At 44.2% G+C, this 24,661-nt stretch overlaps 1 protein-coding gene across 1 annotated transcript; it reads left to right on the top strand.

Moving 5' to 3' along the window:
- Positions 1–3,888: 3,888 nt before the first annotated feature.
- Positions 3,889–16,372, top strand: Cuzd1 (CUB and zona pellucida like domains 1). The gene is made up of 9 exons (XM_057779671.1): positions 3,889–3,970; positions 5,884–6,034; positions 7,820–8,034; positions 9,301–9,451; positions 9,762–9,979; positions 10,936–11,108; positions 12,355–12,746; positions 14,268–14,536; positions 16,200–16,372. The coding sequence occupies exons 1-9, from the start codon at positions 3,889–3,891 to the stop codon at positions 16,370–16,372; spliced, it is 1,824 nt and encodes a 607-aa protein (XP_057635654.1).
- Positions 16,373–24,661: the final 8,289 nt, after the last annotated feature.

The following is a 24,661-nucleotide window of genomic DNA, read 5'->3' on the forward strand; positions in this document are numbered from 1 at the left end:
CTTTGCAGTGGTGGATGAAAAGAAATCTTCATGATCAATATTTCAATTCCCTAGTGGAATATTTTCTTAATCAACCCACTTTCTATAGTGTTTCTGTTGTCGTGTATCACCTACCATGATATTTATGTACTTTTGTATAAATGTACAATATTAAAACAATGATTGTCTCAATTATGTTTCTTAGTTATACTTCTAATATCAATAATCATAATGAGATTTGGGCAGGAGGGTATATAATACATTTTGGAAAAAAACAAAAAAATGAATGGAAATATATGTGCCCCACACTTTTTCAGCCCCAGAAGGAACAGGTAGGTTGACTTCAGGGCATGTCTAATTTTAGTCGTAATAAAATATGGGAGGTGTTCCTCCTCAATCCAGCTTGTCAATTTCCCAACATGGTGTTACTCACTGGGAGATAGTGAGTCCATCCTGGGGGAACATATCTCCATTTACATGGGCTGGAATTTAATGATGGGGTCATCTTGTGGCTTCTAAAGAAAAGGAATGTGGAGCCTAATTATGCCATATAACCAACCTGGGATGTGGAAGCAGGGGAATCCTAATTTAATCATTGCTTGACTAATTACTTAAGTGTATTGTTAGCTAGCTCTTACATGCAGAAGTAACCCATCTCTATTATTTTATATTTACCCACAAGGCTCATGGCCTACCAGCAAGATTTCAATGTGTCTGTCTCTGGCAGCAGCTCCGTGGCTTCTCCTGAATCTGCCTCCTTTCTCCCAGCATTCAATTTGGTATTCCCAACTTAGCTTTTTTCTACCCTAACACTGGCCGAAAACAGCTTCTTTATTAACCGATGGTATTCACAGCACACAGAGGGGAATCCCACATCAACTGGGTGTTCAAGGTCACCATCAACTACTCTGAGTTTGAGCTGATCTGAGTTACAGTAGCCCCTCCTTCAGAAAAGACAGAGAACGTGTGTGCTAACAGGAGCAGACAAACTTGTGACTGTCCCCACCACTGACCACTCAGATTTCACATCTGTTCAGAAGCAGGTGCCCCCTTCAGATCCCTTTTTCACTGGCCAGTGCTGATTCTGCTGATAAAATCAACTACACCATAAACCTGTAACCCAAGCCAGAAGCCCAGGTGCCCTTCATCACGACACAGGTAAGAGGTTGCACCTTCAGCATTTCTGTTCTGTTTATGAGGCCCCTGCAGCCCCTTTCTAGCACAGATGCCTCACCTGCAATCACCATGAATTTCCTCTCCTTAGCAAGGCCTTTGGGCACCACAGACAGAGTTCACAGAAAGAGCTGTTAACTAGTGATGGGCTGCCACCTACTAAGGGGAATTAAGAAGGAACGGAACAGGAAATGGCAAGAGCAGCTGCCTCTTATGGATGGACAACGTGTGGGGGATGCAGTAAGGGACGCTGCTGCCCCTCCAAAACCATGCTTGCATACCTGCCCTACTCCAGCCCCACCTCTGTACTAGGTGCCCCAGGGCACTGCCCCACAATTCTTTAGGTGAACCAATCTGTCTCTCATGAGTTTCCAGAACACTGCCTTCATTCCTTACTTGGCTTTGATTCTTTGTTCTAACAGCAAGGTCCTCATGGATAGTGAACACTTGAGGACCTTCTAACCTCAGCCAGTGGGGAGTTGAGTACCTGATATGGGGAGACCTGTGGCAGCTTGTCCTTAACCGACGTCTAGTTTGGGTATTAGAAGGGACATGAGGCAGGTGGGACAAGGCAATTGGGGAATTTCATCATAGGCAGCAGGTCAGAACACACACAGGGGTTTTACAACTAACGGATTCTTCTTGAAACTCAACTTGGCCTTCACTCAGGGAGCTCTATGACCTCCCGCAGCCACCCCTTACTTTACTTTAGAGTGGGACTGTATAGGGACCATCTGTGAGAGGTGGTCTTCCTGGCCATAGAAACCCTGACTCATGGCAATGACACAAAGCAGGTTTCTCCCTACCTGGACCCGAGGTGTTCCTCCCCTCCCAGGGTGGCTACAAAGACTTCTCACACACTGTTGCCTAGGGACAGCGGAGAGAGGAGATTCCAGTCATGAGAAGAATGAGTGATTGAGGCCAAACCCCGTATGGGGGTATGGGGTGACTGTGCACAGATATAGCTAACTTTGGACAGTTCTTAGAAATTAGAAGGATGCAAGTGCAGGTATCCCACCCACTACCCCACATAAAACTATGTCCCTGTCTCTTAGGTGAGTACTTGTGTGGATAGGAATCCACAGAGCTGTGTAGGGATCCATGGAGTTCCCAAACTCCTTTTTAAAACCACTCCTCAATGCAAGGGTCACTCCTTAGCTAGGGTCTCCTTGCTGGGGCACAGTTGAGGACTTTCCCCTCCCAAGATCACAGTTCAGGACCAATGAGAATTGGACACTAGAAAATCTGGAGAAACACAGACGAGTGGAAGGGTGCAGGAAGGTTTCATTCTAGGTATCTATGCTTCATTTGACCCTCTAGGGGCTTCTGGATGATTCCGAGCATCTTAGTTACTTTTCTGTTGCTATGATATGATACCATGACCAAGACAACTTATAGAAGAAGGATTTGTTTGGGCCTATGGTTCCAGAGGGTGAGTCAATGACTGTTATGGTAGGTAGCATGGCTGCAGGCAGTCAGGCAGACATGGCAATGAAGCAGTAGCTGGGAGCTTGCATCTGATCTACAGGCATGAGCCAGAACAAGCTAACTGGGAATGGTGTGGGTGAAATTTACACCTCAAATCCCATTCCCATTGGCATACCTCCTTCAATAAGGCCGCCTCATCGTCTTATCCTTCCTAAACAATTCTACCAATTGGGGACCAAATTCAAATACATTAGCATTGTGGGGACGCTCTCATTTAAACCGCCATTCCTAGTGCTGGCCATTCACTGAAAAGTTCCATGTGAAGTTAAACATGATTGAGGTTCTCTCTGCCCTACATGTCTGTCTCCATCAACTATTGCCTGGACTTTCCTCCATCTCCCTTCCCCTCTCCTTTACACATAGACTATAGAAGTTCCTGCCCCAGGGCCTTTACACAAGCACTTTAATCTTAAATCTCTCAAGTAAGATTGTAAATGATCGTCTCTATCATTTTGCGTCTTCTCTTTTATCTTCCCAAGAAGCCTTGTCTTTGCCCTTATTTTGCCCAAGGTCCCCACATTCTATCCAAGTGCCCTATTTTAGCACCTGCATCATGCTTGACAATATATGGATTTTTCATTTGATATCTATTTTGCCCACTCAGAATGCAGGTTCTACTAGAGTAAAATCTATGTGTCTGGTTCTCAGTTCTGCATTCCCAACTCTTAGAACAGTGAGCCATGAACGTGTTCTCAGTGAATGAGTGGAAAACTAATGGGTGAAAGAATGGGGAACCCCTTTCACATACACACCCTTCTTCCTAGTCTCCTGTTAAACACCAGGACTTCTGACTCTGAGTTACAAGCTCAGTACCTGAGGGACTCTCATCCACCCACTTTATCTGCTTCAGAGGGACAGGGTCAGAATCCTTGCAGGGAGGCCTGACCTGCATTGTGCTACCCTCCCCATCCTCTGCTCCTCCCCAGCCCTCAAACCAGTGATACCACCTCACTCATGATCTGCACAGATGGGGCCAAGACCCAAGTACAGATCAAGGCCAGAGGAACTGTGATGGAGCTGCTGAGCACTGTGTAGAATTGGGCTGCTGGCACACAGCCCTTTGAGGAGTGACCTGGAAGAACAAGTGCAATATGGGAGACTGCTGGCCAGAATGCAGCCCCACAGCTGTGGCCTTCTCACCAGCATCACCGCTGGCGTGGCCAAACTGACACGTTTCCCGAGGTGCCAGAAAGCTTATGAAACTCGGAGAAATATAAAAGCCTGCGAGCCCTGAGGCATCCTACAAAGATGGAGGTCACTGCAAGGCTGTTCATTTGGGCCGCTTTAGTTGCCTCCTGTGGGGCACAGCTGACGTCCACGGTGGCTGAAGGTAAGAAATGGAACCAGATTCTTCAGCTCAAACATGGAAGACCTGCTTTTACCAGTGGGCCTCTTCCAAAACCTAGAAAGCTTTCCTATCTGCTGCCCTCTGTACAGAGAATAACTCACCTTGGAAGATGTGTGTTTTAGTGGTCATGTCCTTATTGTCCATGTAGCTGTGTTCCCTGAAATAGACAAGGCACACACAGTATCACTGTGTAACTTCACTTTTAGCATCAGGTCTTAAGGCTGTACACTAAAAGGAATAGATATTGACAAAATTTTTAAGAGAGTGAATTTCAGTTGCTGAACTTTTGAGGGTAAATTAATACAGAGCCATACTCTGGCAGTTCTAAAAGATTACATATACAAGAAAGGGTCTCTCTTAAGAGGAAAAGCATCTAAAGTTTTCCATTATGATAGCACTTGTGTCTAGAACTACACATGGAACATTTTTAAAGTCGAAAAGAGAGGAGGAAAGGGAAGCTGATAAATTCACAGCAGGTTTCAGTGAAGATGCTGATCCTGGGTGGGTGGAGCTAAGCTACCGTTTTCAATTATCTTTGCTTTCTCTTCCCTGACAAATGCAAAACTAATTATTGTTAGGGGAACACTGAAGTTTCATTCATCAGTCACAGGTGAAATAGAACATACGAAGATTTGTTTCTAAATACATAGGGTTTGGATCATCAGTCTTATTTGGAAAATGTATTTTGTCTTTGCTGGAGTGTGTGTGTGTGTATTTATGACGCTGGGTCTTACAGCAAATCCCAGGTGGCCTCTTGCATGGGAGACTCCTTCCTCAGACTTCCTAATGCTGCAGTTACAAATATATGCACTATACCCATTTTACACTGGGTTCTTTGTATTTAATGTTATTTTATATTTTTAATCATATGTGCTCAAGCACATGCGTCCTCACATGTTATAGTGTCCAGCTTCTGGCTGTTGGTTTTCTCCTTCTACCATGTGTGTTCTAGGGATTGGATTCCGGTTGTCAGTCTTGTCAACAAGTGCCTTTACCTGCTGAGCCATCTCACTGGCCTCATCTTTCTTTTTTCAATAATTTTATTATATAAAACAACTTTAACTTTAAACATTTTGATCATATTATTCTCCTTCTCCAAGTCCTTCCAGATCCTCTCCTTCTCTCTACCCACCCAACTTTGAGTTCTTTCTCAAAAACAAACCAAAGACCCAATAAAAAACAAAACCTAGAAAACAAAGAACTTCAAGACTGAAAGAAGAAACAACAACAACAACAAAACAAATAAATGCACACGCACAAAAAATGTGTCGAGTCCATTATATGTTGGTCAACTGCTGAACATAAGGTCTGCCCTGGAATAGCTGATATAGACAATGTCACTCCATTGGAGAAAACTGATTTTTCCTGTTCCATCAGGTATAAATGACAGTTCTGTTGTTAACCTTTACACTGGAATCTAGATTTTCATTCATTCCCTCACTCATTCATTCATTTATAAATAACAAAACAAAAAATAATGAGCTAAAACAAAACCTCTCACACTGAAGTTGGACAAGACAAGCCAGCAGAAGGAAAAGAGCCTAAGAGAAGGCACTCTTTCACACACTCAAGAATCCCATAAAACAAGAAACCGGATGCGTGGCCTTGTCTTTTAACTCCTAGATTGTAAGAATTGTTTATCTACTCTAGATAGGTCTTCCTTCAGGCCCTAATATATTTTTTTATGGACCACATGTAGAAGAATTACAATTTCTCCCCCAGGACACAAAGGCCAAAGCCATTGACTGTGTCTTGGTTTGCAGCAACTGCAGTATTTCCCCAATCACCTGCCTGTTTCTAGGTCTCTTGTGTTCCTTGTGGGAGGTTGAATCCTTGTGCCTGCTGAGGGGACAGGGACTGCTCCTTTCCTCATTGCTAACTATGGTATCTACCAGGCAGATCAACATGCACGGCCAGTCTGGCAGGGTCCAATCTTGGAGAGACCCACAAAGCCTTCATCCTACAGCTCAATGCTGACGAGACCTGCATCTGGACCATAGAGAGACCTGAAAACCAGAGCATCCGAATCATCTTCTCCCACATCCAGTAAGTGGAGGCTTCAGTTTCTCAAGGGGGTGCTGGCCAGGGAGATGAGTTTTGTGTAGAGAGAACTCAGATGCCTCCAGAAAATGAAGGGGTCCCCATGTTGATGATAATGATGATGATGATCATAGTTATGGCTGCTGGTCATCAATGAAGACTGGCATGCCAAAATCTGAGTCACACAGTTCTGTGAGGCCAGTGCTAAAGGTCCAAACACAAGGAGCTTGCTAATGTCAGTCAACTAGAGCATAGAATCATGAAGGTTGGTACTTAGCTAGTCTAGTTCTAGACCTTAAAATCTTAAACTCTAGTCCCAAACTCTCATCTACATTAGAACTATCACAGAAGTTTCCAAACCCAGTCCGAGACTGCATCCTATACGGTGAGATCACAGTCTCCAAGGACCTAGCCCTGACCAATTTTAAAATTTTATTTAAAAACAGCATACATTTCTCCATTTTGTGATGCCCTCACTATACCATGCTAAGATCCTAGACTCCGTGTACTACAAAGTGTTGGAACTTCATAAGATCTGCCCTAGTGATTTCTCAGCACCTCTCTATAGCAGGTGCAACCCAATTCAGTAGATAAGGAAGTTCAGAGAAACCACTCTCGGGACCAGGGCCACCACATAATAGATAGAAGGAAGGGAACGGAATTCCAGCCTCCTGGCTCTGGGGCCCCTGTTCTTATACCACGTTAATGGTTCTCACTCTATAGCTGCCAGAATCACCAAGAGGGCTCATCTAAGTCACATGCTGGACTATGTTGGGGTCCTTACTCCCTAATTTAAATAATATGGGTAGAGCCTGAAAATCTGCACAGGAAACAAATTTTCTAGTGACTCTGATGCTGCTGTTCCAGCCACCATACTTGGAGAACCAGGGCTCTACAAGGCAGAAGCAGGAATTGGCTGACCTTCAGTCCAATGCAAAGAAGGCAAACTCACTGCCTCCCTGAATCAGTAGAGCTATGAGAAGCCCTCACCCCTTCCCGTATTTGATCTATAAAGAGAAAGAACAGAACTGTGGTAAGAGGAAAGCTCAGAGGAAGAAAACAGTGTCCATTGGGGCAAATTCTTGTGAACAAAGCCAGTGGTATGTGCTTCATGCTAGGAATACCAAAACAAAAACCTCACATAAAAGTTAAGTGTGGTGGTCCTTTTAAGGAAGAGAAAGCAAGGTCAAATTTCTGGTCCTAAGCTATAGGGCAGGGAGATGAAGGTGGAAGAAGCTCAGCTTCTCTGGGCTGTGATATTGGCTCAAAGCCATCTTGGACATAGCTCCTCTGTGGGCATTGGGAAAGAATCTGACAGCACGGGCAGAAAATAGAAACCGTGGGCTGCCGTGTTCAGTGCAGGGCACTGGACCGTCCTTCAGATTGAGCATATGGTGGGGAAGAAGGGGAAGCTGGAGGATGCTTCACTGGAAGGTAGCCATGAAGGAGGACTTGATTTTCAAGAGCTTGGCTATCAAATATTAGTGAGGCTGGATTCTGACTTAAAGATTCTATACCAGCTAGTCACCATGCAGGCACAGGGAACAGGGGCAATGGAAGGCGGAGCCCGCAGCCCTGGATTCTAGGCCTGCTTCTGAGCATTCACTTGCACTGGCAGTGAGTTCACTTTCTGTGGTGTAACGTTGAAGAAGGGTGGGGCTCATGACTGGTCTTGGAGAGGTTTAAATGACCCATTTTGCCCCAATTTATAAACTGTTGTGCTGCTCTGAACAGGGACAATATATTGAAACCACTTTGCTAGTGGCTCTTCTCCAACCGTTCTGTTCCCAGGCTCGATCCGGACGGACGGTGTGAAAATGAGAGCATCGAGGTGTTTGATGGACGCTCCACCGCCGGGCCTCTGCTAGGGAAGGTCTGCGGTGAAAACGACTTCGTGCCTGTATTCGAATCATCCTCCAATTCGCTGACGTTTCAGATAGTCACGGACTCTACAAGTGTCCAGAGAAGCGTCTTTATCTTCTACTACTTCTTCTCCCCTGATAACTGTAAGTTGTCCTTGGCACATCCTTTCCACAGCCCTTTGCAAGCACGGGTCCCACCAGTTCCTGCATTGAGCTCTTGAGTCCTCCCTGGGGACATTGTGCTCTTGAGTCCTCCCTGGAGGAAAGGCAGTTCTCCAGTTCTGTGTACAGGAACCACAGATTTGGTCGCCACTTTTGAAAATCTGATTCTTTGCTTCTGGGGAAATTCGAAGTGCTTTCCCTCTAACTGGAGTCCCCTGGAGAGACAGATTTGGCTCTGCAGACAGCTACAGGTCAGCAAGCGCTGTGCCTGAGCCCAAAGGAGAGAAACTGTTTAGTTACCTGAGACCTCTGTGACATCTCTCAGGGACCAGACTCCTCTGGTCTGATTCATCAGATGTGAGTTGAGGCTCTAGCACCTTTGTATCTCTCAGGTTCCTGGGGGTGATTCTGACGACAAGATGGGGAGCACCTGTGGAGGGAGGCTGAGCCTATCTTAGGCAGATGCTACATGATTCTACCTACTTGGCTCCCAGTTCCAGTTTGACCTCAGGTAGAATGCCATGGACTTGAGCCAGCAGCTTCATGAGGACAGCTTCACTCTCAATGTTCTAGAAGAGCTCATCTTGACACTGATATTTTGTGCTCCAGAAAAACCAAGGTGGAGACACCAAGCTCTTCTGGAGCTGGACCCAGGCCGCCACCTCACAGCAGACGTGGAGACTGTACCTGACATGGGTTCTACGAGTCAGCCAACCTAGGCTGTTTTATAGCTCCATAGGGTTTTCCAGGTTGCTTCTCTGTGTTCTCTTTGTCATGCTGTCCACTATTGTACTGACAATGGCAGGGAAGCACCAAGAAAGGTTGTGTCTGAGCTGAGCTTTGAGTACTAGCATGACAGGGGTAGGGGGAGAGGAGAGAGTAGCAGAGGACTCTGTGCTGAAGTCCAAGCAGGCCTCTTAGGAAAGCACAGTCTAGAACAGCAGCTGCTCTGCTGGAAGCCAGTGAGACAGGACGGTGATGGTGGGTGAGCAGCCTCCAGCACTAGCCTCGCAGATGTGGCTGTGTTCTGCAGATCCATGTAGGTGGGGCAGGGTCTCTCTAGCCAATCAGATCGCTTAGTATGATTCATTTGATAGCAGGGCAGAGCTGTGCTCTCAGACACCCCAAGGGCAAAAGAAGATGAGAGCCTCAAATGTGACCCGCACAGAAGACAGTGTGACACTCAGGGAGGACATAGTAAACCCCGTACACCACAGAAAAATGACAACCATCTTTGTATCTTTTCAGCTATTCCAGACTGTGGTGGTTACCTGGACACTTTGGAAGGATCCTTCACCAGTCCCAATTATCCAAAGCCACACCCTGAGCTGGCATACTGTGTGTGGCACATACAAGTGGAGAAAGGCTATAAGATAAAACTGAACTTTAAAGAGGTCTTGTAAGTATTGTGGCCTACTGTAGTGACCACCAGCACCTGGGAGGTCAGCCTTGGGAGGAAAAAAATCTCAGGCCCCCTATGTGGGTACTTTTCAAGGAACCAGTGTAGAAGAAAAACACTTATCAGTGCTGTTGACAGTTTTTCTGGAGGTTCGGAGGTCCCATGCAGGGACTGACAAGGTTCTAGATTTGTCATCATCCATCTGAGATGTCATTGTAAGGAAAAATCCCCCATGGCTTCAGAAGGAACGATGGACAATAGAACTGAATTGGTTTGAAAAGCTTTTTACATTGGAGGTCTTCCTTCTTAGCCTGGAATCGGATGATCATTGCCGATTTGATTTCATCGCACTGTACGATGGCCCCTCCACCACATCTGGCCTGCTCCAGCAATTATGTGGTCGTGGGCAGCCCACCTTCGAGTCTTCCTCAAACTCCATGACTGTTGTGCTATCTACAGATTATGCCAATTCCTACAGAGGCTTTTCTGCTTCCTATACTTCAATTTATACCGAAGATGTCAACACCAGTAAGTCACTTGTCATGACATTTAACCTATTTTGAGCTCTTTGATTATTATGGACATAGACTTTGCTTCTTAGGTTTTATCTTGGGTGTGGCTAGCCTTGTTTGCCAAGCCTGTCCCATGTACCTGGGGGATATAGCTAAACCAGAGGCTTGAGCATCTGCTCTCTGCCTTGCTTGTTACAGGAGGAAGTAAATGATTCCATTAAGCTAAAAATGATTTCTGTAGAATCCAGGGCCTGGATTGACTTAATGTCTTCTATAATAACATAATTTAAAAAAATATAATGTAATAATTGGGGAAGAAGAGGCTATGAAGTTGGGAACAGGGGCATGAAAAGAGTTAGAGGGAGAGCATTTAGGATGGAATTAGGAAATGGATGGGCAAAGGGGGAAAGCAATGTAACTATTTTAATTAAAATGTATAAAAGTATTAGCTGTATAGATTATAACTCTACACAAGATAGCAATGGGCATTGTAAAAACTCACTGACTGCTTGCCTGTGTCAGTCTTCTACCTTCTAAGTCTGGAGGTAGGCTGGCAGTCAGCAAACCCTAGTGCTCCTGCTGTTTCAATCCCCAACAGTGCTAGGGTTACAGTCATGAACACGGCCACACCTGGCTTTTATGGGGATGCTGGGGATTCTAACTCAGGGTCTCATACTTGCACAGAAAGTTCTCTTACTTACAGCTGTCTTCCCAGCCCGGTGGGTTCAGGTTGTCTATTGTAGCTTTGGTTATTGAGATGATGTCTCACCATATATCCCTGGTTGACCCAGAACTACAGAGAGCCACCTGCCTCTACCTCCAAACTGCTGGGATTAAAGGCATGCGGTACCAATCTCAGCAGATTTAACCTTGTAGTAGATTCGTCTGCACATGAATGCTTGAAAATGCAAAGTTTTTAGTTGGCCAAAATGTGATTGTTCTTTCTCTCCCATTCCCCCTTGTTCTTGGTAGCATCTTTAAGTTGTTCTTCTGACAAGATAAGAGTCATCATAAGCAAGTCGTACCTGCAGTCACTTAACTACAATGAGAATAACTTGCAACTAAATGACCCAACTTGCAGACCGAGTGTGTCAAATGTCATAGAATTCTCTATCCCCCTGCACGAGTGTGGTACAATCAAAAAGGTACTGTGAAATTCATAGCTGGGTTCCGCCAAATCCTGAACACACGGCCATAACAGGCATGAAGATGCTGTGTGCATCTTTCACAAGTGACATCAAACTCCCATGGTTGGACTAAGAAAGCATGTTCATTGATGTGCACACACCCAGTCATACACAGAGGCAAGATTTTCTCATTCATTTGCAAGGTAACTGGAGGATGGGTGCTTTTCCCAGAGGCAAAGAGCTCTGAAACCTCACTGCAGGGAGTTGGAACGTCCGTGGTCAGAGTTCCCTAGTTTACCAGGAAAAGTTCTGAGGAGAATGTTACATCTTTTATTTGGTAGAATTGAGCTGGATTTTCAGATCTTATTCTCCTTGAAAAGACAGAAAGCAAAAACACATTTTAAATATGAAATGTCGCAAGTCTGTGATTTGGTCTGCACACTTTAAAACTACCATTTAAGAGCTCAAGTACTGTCAACACTTTAAGGCCCCTCTAAGATAAGTACTGTAACCTTAAACCACTCTGTGACTGAAGAGGACGGAGGCTAGACCAGAGGAACTGTTAAGAAGTAACAGTTCATTTTTTCTTCTGTTCATTTTTTTCTTCCAAAAAATGAACACACAGGCTTTATTTCCTGGATGTCTAGGGTGCACTCAGGCCCAGCCTTTATCTACATGCATTTGGGGAACCGCCTGACTAGCCACATGAACTCAGGCCTCTTTAGGGAGGAACTGAGGCAGAGCTCAGTCTTTCCTCTATAGAACCCAGGGCCTCACACCTGCTTGGCAAGCCCTCTGCTGCCGAGCTGTATCCTCAGTCTGCTTTTTATTTTTGTTTCAAAACAAGATCTCACTAAATTGTTCACCCTGGACTTGAACTCTGTAGTTCAAGCGGGCTTTGAACTTGTGATCCTCCTGCCTCAGCCTGCCTGGGAGCTGAGGTTATAGGTCTGTGCCATCAGGCCCAGGTTGATGAGTTTACAGTCTTTATAGAGCCGGAAATTTGTGGTCCACAGTGATGTCAATGTAATCAAGGGAAAGTTGTACCCAATTCCAGGTTTCACTCTTCCTAACACAAGCTGTATCTTTCACTTTCTTCCTCCTGCAGGTCACTGCTCCAGTACAACACATGCAAGGTTGAGAGTATTTGATGGGAAAGCTTTCTTAAGAAAATTAAGTTGCTCCCTGCAAGTCTTATCCTTCTCTATGCTCCGAAATCTTGATGGGTTAACGTATAAAATTTGAATTCCTTCTTATTCTGCAGATAGAGGACCACACCATCTCTTACACCAACATAATCGCCTTCACCGAGTCCCCGATGTCTGCAGTCATCACCCGTCAGAAGCACCTCCAGATCGTGGTGACCTGTGAGATGGAGTACAATTCTACTGTGGAGATTATGTACATAACTGAAGATGATATCATACAAAACCAAAGTGTCCTGGGCAAATACAACACCAGCATGGCTCTGTATGAGTCCAGCTCATTTGAAGACCGTATACAGGACTCACCGTATTATGTAGATTTGAACCAAACTCTCTATGCCCAAGTCACTTTGCACACCTCAGATCCAAGTCTGGTGGTGTTTCTGGATACGTGCAGAGCCTCTCCCACTTCTGACTTCGCATCTCCAACCTATGACTTAATCAACAGCGGGTATGCACTCATGTAGTGGCTCTCTGTGTTTGCCAGCAGAAGTATTATTTTTTCTTTTCTTTTTGATGTGTGTATGTGTTTGTGGGTGAATGAGCGAATGTGCACATGTGTGTACATGGAGGCTAGAGGCAGGTGTCGGTTGTCTTCCTCAAAGACTCCCTGATTCTTAATTAATTTTTCTTATTTACATGTATGTGTGGTATGTGTATGAATACATGTTCCTTGTGCATTGACACACATGCGTATCCACATGAACGGGTGTATGCCTCTGTGGAGGCCTGAGGTTGATGCCAAGAGTCTCACCCTACATCTTACTCATTGAGGCTGGACATCTCAGGTGAACGTGGAACATGCTGGCAGGCTATTCCAGCCAGCTGGCTTGCTTTGGGATTTTCCCTGTCTCTCTATCTTCTGAGCGCTGGAGTTACAGGCGGGCCAGCACACTCACCTGGCTTTTGTGTAGGTTCTGACGAGGGATCCAAATTCTGGTCCTCACACTTGCATGACTGGTGCTTTAACCACCGATCCAGTTCCTCATGCCCTCATCATTTATTTATTTATTTATTTTGAGATTGAGTCTTTCACTGAACCTAGAGCTTGTGGATTCAGCTAAGCTGGCACGCCAGAACAACTCAGTCGTTGTCCCCACTCTGCCTCCCTAACACCGGGATTGCAGGCATACTAGACTTCCGTGTGGGTGTCGGCAGTGAGCTCAGGTTCTCAAGATGGTGCATCAAGCACTTTGCTGATTCAACAACCTCCCCAGTCCACAATAGTAATGATTTTAATAAAGTAAGTTTTGTATTTACAAATACTCATGATCTATCTATGTATATGTATATATATGTGTGTATGAATATGTATATATACATGTATGTATATAAATTTCCTAGCATGGAATTTTAAGAAGTTTGATCATTTAAAAATTGTTATTGTGTACTATCCACAAATAACTCAAGTTAAAGTATTTAGAGAGGCTGTCCATATTCCATGGTTTTTAAAATGTGACTATAAAATATTTGCTGGTGGGGAAAGTACTACTCACCTTTTTTCTAGAAGGACCTATCTGTGTTTTTGCTTTTTGTATATTTTGGCTATTTTCTGCAAGGACTTGGAAAGTTCTTTAATGTGTGCTATCCTTAGAACATGATGTTCTCAAGAAAATATATGTAGCAATTCTGTTAAAGAAAAAAGTTCATGGTGTTTTGGAAGAGAAGCCCACTAAAAAGCTGATAGGCATTCAGCTGCACTTGCACATCAACAGCGAGCACTTTAGGAGAGGTGTTTGAGCCCCAGTGCGCAGGTGCTGATGTTCTGGTAGCTCACAGGGCCAGGAATCTCCGAGTAGAACCTTATTGCCTTTCCCAGAACCAGTTCCACTGCTCAAGCTCACAGCACTCTGAACCACTGATGTCTTTCTAGAGAGCTTCCTAGATTCACGCTTGAATAAAGCTTGTATCATCTCACTCTCATATGGAACAGCTTCTGTGCACCTCTGACTGTCCCTACATTTTATTCCAGATGTAGTCAGGATGAGACTTGCCAGGTGTATCCCTTATCTGGACACTATGGAAGATTTCAGTTTAATGCCTTTAAATTCTTGAGACATCTGAGCTCTGTGTATCTGAAGTGTAAGATCTTGATCTGTGATACCAACGACGAAACATCTCGCTGCAATCAAGGCTGCATCTCAAGAAGGAAACGAGAGATTTCGTCTTACAAGTGGAAGACTGATTCGGTCATAGGACCAATACGCCTGAGGAGGGACCGACGTGCAAATGGAAACTCAGGTAGGAACATGCTGTTCATGATCTAAGGACGCCTCGTGGCTCGTGAAATGGGGCTCTCAACTCTGTTGTTCCTGAGATGTACAGTTTAGGGATTTAAAGTAGAAATTCTAGCATACAAATGACTAAATGCACACAATGACTACTTCCGTCATGTATACTGTATGTGCACATGTAAATCCATAGTACACCAATACTGTGCCATTCATGCAGCCTTTAAGCACGGAGGTGTACTCTCCCCATTTCTACAAACAACTTTCCTGGAGCTTCCCAATTCCTTGTTATAGATGTCTAAGCAGATAATCAAATTAGAAATAATCCATTTTAACTTCTGAATGAGGAACAAAGGCAACCAGTGCCTACACCAGAGCTTATTCAGGGAAAAAAAAATTATCTTTTCACAATAGACCATTTTATATTAACATAAGACAACCTACTTACTTCCGGGCATACTGAAACCTGATAGGTTATATAGGAAAGACTCCAAGACTGTCTAGATGGCCTAAGATAAAACATATGATGAATTCAGATTGTTTGAGAATTGTCCCCCTTTATTAAGTTGAAATTATGTATTAATTCATGCATAAGATTCATAGGGCTTATATTCTCACACTTTCCTCTCTTCTTCTGGACCTTGGGAACTCAGTCCAGTGCTCCGATGTAGGTCTTTGCCTCTGTTTCCATCTGTTGTGGGATGAAGGTTCTCTGGTGATATTTAAGATAATCATCAGTCTGCCTACAGGGCAAGGCCAGTTCGAGCACCCTCTCCTCTATTGCTTAGGGTCTTAGCTGGGTCATCCTTGTCTATTCCTGGGCATTTTCTAGAGCCAGGTTTCTTGCTAACCTCATAATGGCTCCCTCAATCAAGAGATCTCTTTCCTTGCTCTCATATCTGTCCTTTCTCCGTCTTGACTATCCCATTCCCTCAAGTTCTCCTCAACCCTCCCCATCTCCCCTTCCTTCTACCCCTTGCCTCTATGCTCCCAAATTTTGCCCGACTATCCTTTCTGTTTCCAATTTCCAGGTGGATCTATATATATTTTCCTTTGGGTTCACCTTATTACTAGCTTCTCTAGGATCATGAACTATAGGCTCAATGTCCTTTGTTTATGGCTAGTATCCGCTTATGAGTGAGGCCATACCATATTCATTTTTGGGGGTCTGGGAAAGTCAAGACCATGAGGGGTTCATCCACTGAGACAGTTTCCTTGACCTAATGGTAGTTCACCAACTCCAACTGGACCAGGAATGAACGAGCATGGGAACAAATTAGTCCCTCTGAATGTGGGTGACAGTGGGCAGACTGAGGGGCCACTGATAGTGGCACTGGGATTTGTCTCTACTGCATGTACTGGGATCCTATTCTCTTTGGATGTATACCTTGCTCAACCTAGATGTAGTAGAGACAGCTTTGGACTTTCCACAGGGCAGGATACATTTCACTCTCTTAGGATTGGAGGGGGTGGGATGGGTGGGTCTGTGGAGGGAGTGGGAGAGGAGTGGGAGGGGAGTGGGAGGAGGGGAGGGAATGGGAATTTGAATTGGTATTTTTTTAAAGTAATTAAAAAGATTCATAGTAATAACATGCATTCATAGTGCATAACATGAAATTATGAATATTGCCAAAATTTTGCAATACTAATAGTAAAACTATTTCTAATTCCAGGACTTCTGCCTCAAACACACACTGCAGAAACTCCAAGCCAGCCTCTCAGCCACCTGCACCTCTTTTCCTTCATGGTTCTTGCTCTCAACGTGATTATTGTGGCTGCAGTCACAGTGAGGCACTTTGTAAATCAGCGGATGGATCACAGATACCAGAGGCTGCAGGTCTACTAGCTGCTGACCCTAAGAAGGCCCCTTGTCTTCTCATGGCTGCTGGATGAAACAGATCCGGGTGCCCACAAGGGATAAACCAGGAAGGCCTGAAAAGGAAACACATGTATCTTTATGTTCATATCACGTTGACGGGTGTGTTTCATTATGGGATGGCTGAAATGAATAAATATTATGTCTGGTCACCATTTTTGGACGGGGTCTCACTATGGAGCTCTGGCCTGGAACTTGCTATGTACACCAGGATAGCCTTGAATCCGCTGAGACCCTGCCTCTGCACTTCCAGCCGGAACTAAAAGTGTGAGTCATTACATCCAACTCAGCTTCTTTCTCGGATGCTAAATAAAACATGTCATCTATAAAGGTTAAAGAATAAATGCAAATATGAATGCTAGAAGGTTCTACTTTGAAACTGAAGTGAAGGACAGGGCTCTTCAGTCCACTGCTGATATGTAGACTGTGCGCCTCGTCCTCTGCAGCCCACAGAGGGGCTTTGCTGGGAAGAACCTGATGGCAAAATGAGACTTCAGAGTCCTTTCTGAGTTATGAGATGAAAACATTCAGAAGTTATTAAAGGCGCTAAAATGAACTATTTTATACCCACCAACACCAAAGCTAATTATGTTAGACAAAAATACACAACCCCATCTTGCCAGCAAACACATATTTTCACGTTCCAGATAGATCTCAATAGGTAGCTGCATCCCAGAATGCCAAAGGCATTTGTTTCTTTTATTTTTTGTTATGTTTTTCTTCTATAAATATATATCATAGACACCATGTATTATAGGGAATCCACTGATATACAATGGATATAAAAGACATCACCCAGTCCTTACAGGCCTGCTGATTTTCCTGCCCTAAATCAAAGCAGATATTCTCCATTTACTTTCTAACATCTTAGTGCAGATCTTTCAAAGGCTTCCCAAATATTTATATACTGATTCTCCTCTAGGTCCATCCAACAATTTAAACCTCACTATCACAAACTCCCTTTAATAAAACATAAAAGTGCCTAAAAGCTTCTCTAGTCATAGGCAGATCATGTTGAATTTTTAAAAAGATTTATTTAGTTTTATTTCACATGTATGCATATTTTGCATGCATATATGTGTGTGTACCACATGTGTGCTGGCACCTGGGGAGGCTAAGAAGAGGGTATTAGATCTCTTGGAACTGGAGCGAGACAGTTGTGGGTTGCCATGTGGGGGCTGACCTTGGGTCCTCTGCAAGAGCAGCAATTGCTTTAAATTGGGGAGCCACCTCTCCAGCCTCACATGAAGTTAAGATGGCACAACTGTCTGATCTGGTCACTGCCTGTCAGCCATCTCGCTATCAGAAATCGATTATGTGTTCTGTGCTGGCCATAACGGTAGATATTCAGGCACACTCTGGGCATGAATATGCCATTCTAAGAAAACTATGATGCATGGAGACTCAGTAGTAGAGCGTATAGTGAGGATTACCATAGTAAAGTGATCAAAGGCCCGAGGTCTGGAGCTGGAGAGCTAGGAATGTCCTTACCTCTTCCCTGTTTGGATGTACTGCCCAGGTTACCCGCACCCTCTGTCTCTACAACTTACCAGAGGGCTTGATAGGAGTTAATATTATCTGGGGATATGATAAGTGAAGGAGAGCATTTCCTAGCAACCAGGGGCATCTGTGCTCAACTCCCCACCGGCGAAGAGTCCTCTTTGGATAAGCGCTGCTCAAATGGAGCTGTGAACTTGGGTAGGGCCGCTGTCCTATGGAAGCTCCCAGGGAATGGCGGTGCTGAGCCCCTAGCCAGGAGTATTCCCAGAAGCCCAGTGAGGACACTTGATGTCACCTTTGGTCACCTACCTCTAACTTTCCTTCCTAAAACATGGCTTTCAGGATATCTTCCAAAGCAACAACTACTTCTAAGCCTTACTCAGGAGACTTACTTAACCAAACATTACAGAAAAGCTAAAAGCAAAGGGATAGGCATGGAATACCAGGCACATGCCAGTTAGTGGGGCAGCGGTGGTCCACCCCACCTGGTGCTTTCTGCTCCATTTAGGTGGTCACCTCACTCCTGGCTCTCCACTGGGCATGCTCAGAATGAAAGGATTCCAGTTCTGTTCTGAATAGGAGCGGGCATGGAAGGCCAGACTTCCCACTTGGCCAGCTCTGATAGGTGCGGATAAGGCCTCACTGCTTCCTACGGGTGATGAACACCTCAAACTCCATTCTGCCTTCTCTGAAATTGTCCTGCCCTGATAGAGGGTGGAGACAAGTCTCACCAAGGTGATAATTTGCGACTGATATTCTTGTAATCAAACTGAAGTGGTCCCTAAGGTCAGATTTCCACATAGGTACCTCAGAGTTAGCCCTCTGGCCCCACTAGATGCCTCCGTCCTCCCTTCAGAAGGCAAGACTTCTTTAATCTTCTTTTTTACATGCTTTTTATCAGCAGAGCCTGAAACAATTTCTTGGACAAAAATGAGGACTCATTTTAAGTATTTCTACTGAGCTGGGCGGTGCTGGCACACGCCTTTAATCCCAGCAATTGGAAGGTAGAGGTGTGTAGGTTTCTGTGAGTTCAAGGCCAGCCTGGTCTACAGAGTGAGTTCCAGAACAGGCTCCAAAGCTACAGGGAAACCCTGTCCCCCAAACCACCACCACCACAACAAATGTTTAAATATTTCTACTGAATATTTCTGGATGGTGGAAAGAACAAAACCATTGACTTTGTTCAAATCTGTGTTCTTAAAGAGAGTGCGCCAAACAGGGTCACATGTTCAAGGCCGATCTGGGCTAGGCACTGAGATCTTGTCTCAAAAGGTAAAACAAACCAAGTGACAACTTTGAAGGTTCTGGGTACAGCACAGTCTGCTTCTCCTTCCAGGAAGCAGGGAGATTAAAGTGAGGGCAGACATCTGCTTCAGGAACAGAACGTTACTGACCGTTCTTGTTTGCTCTTCAGCTTTCTTGGGTAGTTTTCTGATTTCCCAGATGTTTTGAGAACGTGACTGTGTACACACGTGAGGCTCACAGAGAAGCCCCTGACTTCTTATGGTTCTGTTTCAGCCCTTCCATTTGCAAGCTGAAAGCGGGACCTCCAGAAGCTAGGCCCTGATCTCTTCCCTTCAAAACAAAACAACTGAATGAACCCTTTTGAAAGTTGCTCTCAATGACTTGTGTCGTTCAATTGTTCTGCTAAGAGAGTTTAAAGAAAATAATCAATGGTTTCTCAGAAAACGCTTCATTTTTATTTTTTTTTATTTTTTGATTGCTGGCAGAATCTGGAAATGAATTCTCACATTTCCAGAAGAAAAGAAAGAGGCCCACTCACCTATCAGCATCCAAATAGTAACAGATATTTTAAAAACAATCTTTAATTGCCACAGGAGAAAGAGGGACAACCTTGCTTTTTTCTAATGGTCAAGGTCTTGAGAGTGAAGAATAACAGAATCAGCATTCTTTATTTTCCTTTATTGCCTACAAATGGACAAACTTCCTTAGAAGTTAGTGCTCAGGATTGGTTAGTGACAAACCCCAGAGAAGAAATCCCTTGGCTTCTCCTGCCCATCTGAATGGATAGAGTAGACAGTGTTGCCAATGTCTGGCTTCTGGGTGACCAAACATTGCTTCCTGGTAAGAAACAGACCTTGCTTCCAGTTTCCCGACACACTCGTGTGACAGCGAGAGAGATCACACCAGGGCCTTGCTCTGATGACCTGCTCTATGGATCTTCAGTGGTCCCACTGTTTGGAAGAACTCAGTTGGTTCTTCGCTGGTCTCTGCAGAGCCTGTGTCTCTCCTTCCCCTCCTCGTACAGCCTTGTGAGCATCGGGAAGAGTGGTCTCCAATTCGGCAGACAGCAACCTTACACTGCAGGTAGACCACATCGTAGCTTTGGAGGAAGCTGAAGGCGTTGAACTTGAACTGGGCCACATTCTTCCCAGGGGTATGGAGGTCGGAGTAGGAATTGTCTTTGATGCACCTGACAGGGAGGAAAACCCAAACCAAAAAGGTTAACTAACACATGACATAAATTTCCTTCAACCCACATAACCAGGCTGGCTTCTAAGGTTCTGAGTGCCAAAAGGAGATCTTCCCACTAGCCTCCCTCTTGTGAAGTGACAACTACTACTATGCTACCATGCTACTATGCTACCATGCTACTATGCTACTATACTACTATACTACTATGCTACTATGCTACTATGCTACCATGCTACCATGCTACTATGCTACCATGCTACTATGCTACCATGCTACTATGCTACTATACTACTATGCTACTATACTACTATACTACTATGCTACTATGCTACCATGCTACCATGCTACCATGCTACCATGCTACTATGCTACTATACTACTATACTACTATGCTACTATGCTACCATGCTACCATGCTACCATGCTACCATGCTACTATGCTACCATGCTACTATGCTACCATGCTACTATGCTACCATGCTACTATGCTACCATGCTACCATGCTACTATGCTACTATACTACTATGCTACCATGCTACCATGCTACCATGCTACTATACTACCATGCTACTATGCTACTATACTACTATGCTACTATGCTACTATGCTACTATACTACTATGCTACTATGCTACCATGCTACTATGCTACCATGCTACTATACTACTATGCTACTATACTACTATGCTACCATGCTACCATGCTACTATGCTACCATGCTACTATGCTACCATACTACTATGCTACCATGCTACTATGCTACCATGCTACTATACTACCATGCTACTATGCTACTATGCTACTATACTACTATGCTACTATGCTACCATGCTACTATGCTACCATGCTACTATGCTACTATACTACTATGCTACTATGCTACTATGCTACTATGCTACTATGCTACTATACTACTATGCTACTATGCTACCATGCTACCATGCTACTATGCTACCATGCTACCATGCTACTATACTACTATGCTACTATGCTACTATACTACTATGCTACTATGCTACTATGCTACCATGCTACCATGCTACCATGCTACTATGCTACTATACTACTATGCTACTATGCTACCATGCTACCATGCTTCTATGCTACCATGCTACTATGCTACCATGCTACTATGCTACCATGCTACTATGCTACCATGCTACTATGCTACCATGCTACTATGCTACCATGCTACTATGCTACCATGCTACCATGCTACCATGCTACTATGCTACCATGCTACTATGCTACCATGCTACTATGCTACCATGCTACTATGCTACCATGCTACTATGCTACCATGCTACCATGCTACCATGCTACGATGCTACCATGCTACAATGCTACTATGCTACTATGCTACCATGCTACTATGCTACCATGCTACTATACTACCATGCTACTATGCTACTATACTACTATGCTACTATGCTACTATACTACCATGCTACTATGCTACTATGCTACTATACTACTATGCTACCATGCTACCATGCTACTATGCTACCATGCTACTATACTACTATGCTACTATACTACTATGCTACCATGCTACCATGCTACTATGCTACCATGCTACTATGCTACCATGCTACTATGCTACCATGCTACTATGCTACCATGCTACTATACTACCATGCTACTATGCTACTATACTACCATGCTACTATGCTACTATACTACCATGCTACTATGCTACTATACTACTATACTACTATGCTACTATGCTACCATGCTACTATACTACCATGCTACTATGCTACTATGCTACTATGCTACTATGCTACTATACTACTATACTACTATGCTACTATGCTACTATGCTACCATGCTACTATGCTACTACTACCACCACCACCTGTGGTTTCAACACCATTGTTAGTGGAAACCGTATACCTGGTCATAAAAAGAAGGGAACCATTAAATACAAGAAAAACAAGTCAAGGTTTTAGCTGTAACCTTTGCCTTCTAGCTCTACCCTATTTTGCCTAGAGGGAAGATTATAAGGTGGATGTTACATTTAGTAATGCACTTAGATTATTTAAAAAGTTTATCATAGGCCTCGTAATGCAGGGCAGTGGATGAGGGCTTGGTTACCTATGACCCCCTATGTTGTGAGTTCAGTTCCCAGCACTACCCAAAGAAAGTGTATTGTAAACTGTAGTGTGACATAAGTGCTATATTAAGAGGAGATAAAGTGTTGTTATGTAAATGTATAGTTCAAAAGAATCAGAGAAGTTAGAGAAGGTAGGCACAGGGCAGGGAAAGAACAAAAGACAAATGTAATGAATGGTGGTGGAGTCTAATTCAACTGCTTGGATGAGAATGTTAAATATGAATGGTTCATATTTACACCAATGTGAAGACAGAGACTAGATTACAGGAGAATCCACAAAACCTCCGTCTATGTGCTCTTTATAAGACAGCCGTGTCAATACACAGACACCGGCACTGAGATGAGGGAGAGCAGCCTGGCAGCTGCTCCTTTGTTCAGAACAAACTTCAGAGCGGGCACAACTGTCAGGGACAAGTGGGTGCTTCGTAACAGCAAAAGAAAGGGTCAACCCTCTACGAGCAGATCCTTACCCAAGATAATCGAGGTAAGGAACAAATCTGTATCCCAATATAATAATTGTTAATATAATGCACCTGCAGGCAGATGGTTAAATATGGGAAGCAAAGGGAACCGAAGTGAGATACCGACAAACTCACTGTAGTAACTGGATGCTTCACTATCCCTCTCTCAACCATAGATCCAGTGAGGAGGAATGCAGTAAGGGCAGAAGGGACCTGAGGAACACTGTTAATCTACTAGATCTGTTGACATTAATTAAACAGGGGGGCTGTCCTTTGTGTTATCTGGAGAAAATAGACACGTGTGTAATGTCCCCAGAGAAAGATATGCAATAACACCTGATAAGATATGAAGGAGCCACAGAGGCAAACATCTTACCAAGGTTCTCAGTTGGCAAGTCACTGCTGAACTAAACGAGCTAGAAGTTATCTGGCTGGTTTAACTAAGAGCTTAGCTCGGGAAAACACATTGACTCATCAGTGTGAGCCAAAGTCCTGAAGATTTGTCCTGGGAGAGGGAAACTAGGAAGGAAATTAGGCTAAAAAAGAATGGGTGGCCTAGCAAAATACTGAATAAGGTCTTGGAGGAGTCAAAGGAGGTCTAGGCTGCTGTACTCTCCATCTTGATCAGTGTGTGCTAGAGACATGCAGGATGTCTACACCCTTCTGACTTAAGACTCCAGGTTCAGACACTACAGGTTCCCCAGAGAAACACCATGCTCATTTAACAGCAACTAGGGAGAGTTTCCATGATCCTTACCCTTCCTGAATCAGTTCATACTTGACAGTTGTGAAATCACTGGGGTCGGGAGACGCCACACAGGTATCCACCACGAGCCTCAGATTGCGATTGTGGCTGTGGAGGGTGGCCTGCAGGAAGACCTCTTCCCTCTGATGGGTATAAGGAGGAGCTCCAACCCCCATATTCTGGGATGCAGGCGACTGGAGGAATGAAATCGACACATCGTAGCTGACATGGTCCTTCTGAGTGTCACTCCCGTGCACAATTTCCACTGCAGACTGGCCATCCACTTTGCAGGTGAACTTCACCTGGGGCACCTTGTGCCTCACGATGACTCGGCCAGGGTGGCCTTGAGGTCTGCCTCTGATGGAGTTGGAGTAGCTGAGAGAGCCTTGATGCTCCTGTGAGGATGAGAGAATCATAGGTAGTGTACCTGGAGCCTTGATGCTACTCTTTATCCACGGTGGAGTCCTTTCCTTCCCACAAGTGCCAGGTACCAGCTTCATGACCTTCTTGAGGGCTGTAGCAAGGGTCAGTAAAAGCTACTGCAAACCCATACCTCCTCCCATAGTTTGGAAGAGCGCCTGGCTCTACTGATGTGGGAAAATGTACCTGTATACTTCTAAATATATACTTTTAATTTTGTATTGAAGAAAAATATTTTCACACAAGTTGTTCTGGTCACATTCCCCACTCTCACCCCGAGTTCTTCTCCACTCCCCCAGCTCCACACTTTTTCCTTCTCTCTTTCAAAGAAAAACAAGCTAGGAACAAACAACACACACACACACACACACACACACAGACCTACAAAAGTGTAACTCAATATATACAAGCAAAAGACCAATAACCCCAAAAAATGTCTAAACAAAGCAATTTGAGACAAAAATTTATAAAAAAACATTAAATTTATTTTCTTTTGATTTGTTCACATTTTAATTAAAAAATATCTTTTCAATGTGTGCTATAAACTCATGGAATAAAACTTAAGTGATAATGATGGGAG

Source organism: Chionomys nivalis, chromosome 8 (genome assembly GCF_950005125.1).
Source record: "Chionomys nivalis chromosome 8, mChiNiv1.1, whole genome shotgun sequence".
NCBI classification, from domain to species: domain Eukaryota; kingdom Metazoa; phylum Chordata; class Mammalia; order Rodentia; family Cricetidae; genus Chionomys; species Chionomys nivalis.

Bases quoted from the DNA above. Each gene is read 5' to 3' on its own strand.
- Cuzd1 (XM_057779671.1), top strand. From the start codon at position 3,889: ATGGAGGTCACTGCAAGGCTGTTCATTTGGGCCGCTTTAGTTGCCTCC. The intron at 3,971-5,883 runs GTAAGAAATGGA...GGTATCTACCAG, and splicing joins GACGTCCACGGTGGCTGAAG to GCAGATCAACATGCACGGCC. The intron at 14,537-16,199 runs GTAGGAACATGC...TTCTAATTCCAG, and splicing joins ACGTGCAAATGGAAACTCAG to GACTTCTGCCTCAAACACAC.